Source organism: Haemorhous mexicanus, chromosome 25, assembly GCF_027477595.1.
Source record: "Haemorhous mexicanus isolate bHaeMex1 chromosome 25, bHaeMex1.pri, whole genome shotgun sequence".
Taxonomy (NCBI): Eukaryota; Metazoa; Chordata; class Aves; order Passeriformes; family Fringillidae; genus Haemorhous; species Haemorhous mexicanus.
In genome coordinates, this window is record NC_082365.1 from 3,059,129 (window position 1) to 3,064,082 (window position 4,954).

Below are 4,954 nucleotides of genomic sequence, written 5' to 3' on the forward strand. Positions count from 1 at the left end.
TTCCTCGCCCTTTTTAGCCCAGGTGGTGGCAGGGAAATCCCTCTCCAGACAGGGCAGCTCAGGCTTTGTTAAGCCCCGTTTTGGGCAGTCCCTTCTGGCATTCCGTTAATCCAGGGTTGGGAGAGCCACGGGGAGGGATCTGCACCTGCAAATCCGGCACTCAGACCTCGGGAAATGACAAAAATCTACATTGAACGCCCAGCCAGAGCCACCAAGGGCAGGAAAAGGCTCAGAATCCTCCTTAAAAACTCTCAGAGCTTCCCAAAATACAGCCTGGGGTTAAAGGTGTGCGGAGCCGGGGAGGGAAGTGGAATTCAGGGGATTTGGAGGGAGGATGGAGAGAGGGAAGGATGGAGAGAGGGAAGGATGGAGTGAAGGAAGGATGGAGTGAAGGAGGGGAAGGATGGAGAGAGGGAAGGATGAAGAAAGGATGGAAGGATGAAGGATGGAGAGAGGGAAGGATGAAGGAAGCATGGAGAGAGGGAAGGATGAAGGAAGGAAGGATGAAGGAAGGATGGAGAGAGGGAAGGATGGAGTGAAGGAGGGGAAGGATGGAGAGAGGGAACGATGAAGAAAGGATGGAGAGAGGGAAGGATGGAGAGAGGGAAGGATGAAGGAAGCATGGAGAGAGGGAAGGATGAAGGAAGGAAGGATGAAGGAAGGATGGAGAGAGGGAAGGATGGAGAGAGGATGGAGAGAGGGAAGAAGCCCTGCCCAGCTCCAGCCTCTGGTGATCCCAAAGGTCCCGGAGTTCAGAGCAGAGAGAGTCTTTTTTTTCCTAAATGTCTGCCCTTTATGGTGGGAATTCATTAAGAAAAGATTGTTTTGCAGGGAGAGAGGGAAAAAAGGAGGGATAAAAAGGGTTTTTACTTCCCTGCTTGCACTGAGCTCCAACCTCTGCAGTTCCTTTTTCCTTCCTTCCCCTGTTATGATAAACATCCCCCAATCCTTAATAACCCTTCAAAAATCAAAGAGCACCCTAAAAAAAATCCCATTAAAGGCCCTTTGTGACAGCTGGACCCCAGTGGCCATCCCAGCCCTCGGCCTCCAAATAAAAACTCCAATTATGGATTCATTTTCCCTGCTCCGAGCATCTGGCTCCCCTCAGAAATTACAAAACCCCACGACCCAAAGATGAAGGAGATTTTTGGCTCCCGCTCTGACTCCCCCAGCAGAGCTGGAGCTTTCATCCCGCTGGATTTGGGAATCCCAGCTGGGCCCAAGACACTGAAATTTCCATGACAAAGAGCAGAGAGGCTCCTGCAGATGGGGCAGCTCTGGACCATTAACTCCCAGCCCGCTGTGATGGGTCAGTCCTGATTTTTCCATGTTCAGGAGGTGAAAAAAACCCTCTGGGAATCAGCTCTGGGAAGTGCCTGGTTTGGTTTTCATTCAAATAAATAAAATTATTTCCCTCCATACCCATGTTTTTCAATATCAAAGCATTTTTGTGTCATTCTGGTAAAAGGAAAAAAACGTGGACGACCCCAAGAATCCCATCCTGAATTCCTAATCCAGGCTCCAAAGTGGCCGAAAATATTAATTTATAAATTGTGTCTTTTACAAATAAATTCTAGATATCCCATCAAATACTTATGGGATCCATGGAATGTCCTGAGTTGGAAGGGGAGGATCACCAAAATCCAACTGTGGATGACCTGAAGAATCCCATTCTGAATTCCTGAATTCTTAATCCAGGCTCCAAAGTAGCCAAAAATATTCAATAATAAACTGTGTCTGTTGTAAATAAATTCTAAATATCCCATTAAATAGTTTGGGATCCATGGTATGTCCTGAGTTGGAAGGGGATAATAACCAAAATCCAACTGTGGAAGATCCCAAGATTCCCACCCTGAATTCCTGATCCTAACAAAGAGCCAAAGACAGGGAATTGCGTCAGTCTCCGTTCATTTCTCGTGCTGCTCTTCTCCTGCAAATCCTGCCCAGGCAGCAGAGCCCGAGGCTGAACGTGATGCCCATGATCACCCCACACCCAATTCCCAGCACGACCTCGTAAAACCACTGCTTCTCCCAAAAACTCTTCCGCTGCTCCGGGGGGCCCGTGGCATTTCCCGGCGGTTCCTCCCCGTTGGCCGCCAGCTGCTGCTCCCAAGTCAGGGATTTCTGGAAGTCCAGATCCACCAGATCGCTGGGGATCACCCTGAGGCCGAAGTAGATCCTCTTGACGAGCTGGAAGGAGCTCAGCACCTGCACGTCGCAGCGGTAGGTCCCGGAATGCGACTCCAGCGCCGGCGAGAAGCTCAGGGAAGGGCTGGGATTGCGGAAGGGATGGAACATGAGGTCGTTGGTGGTGATGAGTCCCCGGGCGAACCTCCAGGTGTAGCCAAAATTTGGTCCCTCCAGGCTGGCGGCGTCCGGGGTGAGGCAGGTGAGCTGGAGGGGTTTTCCCTCGGGAACGCTGAGGTGCTGGAGGCCGCAGATCCAATCGCTGAGGCAGCGCGAGCGCACCACGGAGCAGTTGCGGCGCTGCCCGGCCGGGCTGACCTCGCACAGCTGCTCCTGCTTCACGCCCAGCCCGCAGGTGACGCTGCAGGGCGTGGAGTTCACCACCACCATGGTCTTCAGCCCCAGTGGGACGGACTCCAACCCCGGGGGGAGATCCAAGCCCAGTCCTGGTTCTGAGGGAGGCTCAGATCGCGGTTCTGAGGGAGGCTCAGATCCCAGTCTCACTTCCAAGGGAAGTTCAGATCCCGGTTCTGAGGGAGGCTCAGATCCCAGTCTCACTTCCAAGGGAAGTTCAGATCCCAGTTCTGAGGGAGGCTCAGATCCCAGTCTCGCTTCCAAGGGAAGTTCAGATCTCGGTTCAGAGGAAAGCTCTGGTCCCGCTTCCGAGGGAAGCTCAGATCCCGATGGAGGCTCTGAGCCCGGTTCCGAGGGAAGCTCTGAGCCCAATCTCACTTCCGAGGGAAGCTCAGATCCCAGTTCCGAGGGAAGCTCCAATCCCAATACCAGTTCTGAGGAAAGTTCCGAGCCTGGTTCCAAGGGAAGCTCCAATCCCACTCCTGAGGGAAGCTCCGATCCTGATCCCAAAGGAAGCTCCAATCTTGCTCTTGAGGGAAGCTCCAAGCCTGGTTCCAAGGGAAGCTCCAATCCCACTCCCGAGGGAAGCTCCAAGCCCGATCCTGAGGGAAGCTCCATTCCCGATCCCGAGGGAAGCTCCATTCCCGGTTCCAAGGGAAGCTCCATTCCTGGTTCCAAGGGAAGCTCCATTCCCGGTTCCAAAGGAAGCTCCATTCCCGGTTCCAAGGGAAGCTCCATTCCCGGTTCTGGAAGCACCGCTGGAATGCACAGGGCACACAGCAGGATCACCACAATGGGGCTCTGCTCCATCTTCCAGGTGGTTTTGTGTCTGGGTTCAGCACTCCGAACCCCCAGGAATCATTCCATGAATCTTCCAGGTCCTTCGGGATGTCTCTGACATCCCACCAGATCTAATCCTTCCACCTGGGAAAATCCTCCTGGATGTGGAGCTGGAGGCACTACTGAAAAAAGACACAGCAGGGCGTTACTGGATCCAGCAGGGCGGGAATTCCAGGAATTCCATCGGGAACGCTCCTTGAACAGGACAGGAGGATGTTCTGATCCATTGGATCCAATCCAACTCTGCCCAAATTCCATCAGTTTTGGGTGTGTTTGGCAATTTCAGAGTGAAATTCTCTCCTCTCTGTAAGACTCCCATCATTGTTTTTGATGGGTTTTATTTTGGATGGATTTTCACTGGAAAAGGAGCAGCTCCAGTTTCATTTTCCCACCAAACTCCGAATTTCCAGCAGGAATTACTGCTGGAATCTCCCAAACAGCCCCGTGGAGTGTGAGGAAATCCCAAAATCCCAATTCCTCACGGAGGCCCTGTCCAATCCTCACTCACACAAACACATCCCAGTCTGGAGCACTCCCCAAATCCAACCCCAATATTCCAACCTCTACTGGGGCTGATCCATGGGAATCAAGGGTGCTCTGAGCCAGTTTGGCTCCGGTCACTCCGTGTCCACACCAGGCCCTGGAGCTGTTCCCATGGGAGCAGCTCTGATGTCACAGCCAGGCCACCACAGCCCCAAACATTCCAAGGAAGAACCCTCAGGGAAGGTCCAGCAAATCCTGAGGGCCCCAGAAGAGGCTCTGGATGAAATTCCCAGCCTTGGAAGGAACCACAGGAGTTGGGAGAGCTCTCAGAGCCCTCATTCCTGAGGGATCTGACCCCAAACCTCCACTGATGGATCCACAGGAATCGTTCCCACGCTGCCATCCCAGGAAAACGCTCGGAGAGGAGATTCAGGAGGGATCCATGTGGTGCTCAAGCATCCCAAAAAAATCATTATGCCCTGCTGAAATGTTCTTCCCTAGAAAATCCAGGTTTTTTGATGCAGGAACTCCCCACAGTTCTATGGAATCATGTTCTCCACAGTTTTTGAGCACAGTTTAATGGAAAAGGCATCCATCCCATAATCAGAGTCTCCTGATGGGCATCCCTGGATTCCCACAGGGATTTGGGTTTGCCGAGTTCCTCCGCCCGTCATGAACGTCCAGATCCATTTCCCTTCCTCACACTCCTCAAACCCAACTGAGGAATTCCCAAAGCTCCAGGAGGATTTTCCACCCCCAGCCCCCCTGGAGCTGCCCTCCCCTCCCAGCTCCACGTGCACTCAGGGATCTGGGAATTCCAGACTGCTTTGGGTGGGAAGAGACCTCAAATCCCACCCATTCCACCATCCCAGGATGCTCCAAACCCCATCCAGCCTGGCCTGGGACATTCCCTGGATGGGAATTCCATTCCCTGAGCACTCAGGGTTTGCTTTTACTCCAGCTTTACTCCCCTCCCTTCACTAAAACCAACAAGAAATATCCTAAAAAGCCCAAATCTGAAAGATTCCCAAATTCCAGCACGACAGAAACCCCCAACTTTTCCATGGAAAAGCCAAGATTTACCCGTGGG

The 4,954-nt window shown here is 52.7% G+C and overlaps 1 protein-coding gene across 1 annotated transcript; it reads right to left on the minus strand.

Moving 5' to 3' along the window:
- Window positions 1–593: 593 nt before the first annotated feature.
- On the minus strand, window positions 594–4,808 carry TMEM81 (transmembrane protein 81). Its single transcript, XM_059867552.1, has one exon. The coding sequence runs from the start codon at window positions 3,349–3,351 to the stop codon at window positions 1,897–1,899; it is 1,455 nt and encodes a 484-aa protein (XP_059723535.1). The 5' UTR covers window positions 3,352–4,808; the 3' UTR covers window positions 594–1,896.
- Between the last annotated feature and the right edge of the window lie 146 nt (window positions 4,809–4,954).

Coding starts and splice junctions, on each gene's coding strand:
- TMEM81 (XM_059867552.1), bottom strand. CDS start 3,351: ATGGAGCAGAGCCCCATTGTGGTGATCCTGCTGTGTGCCCTGTGCATT.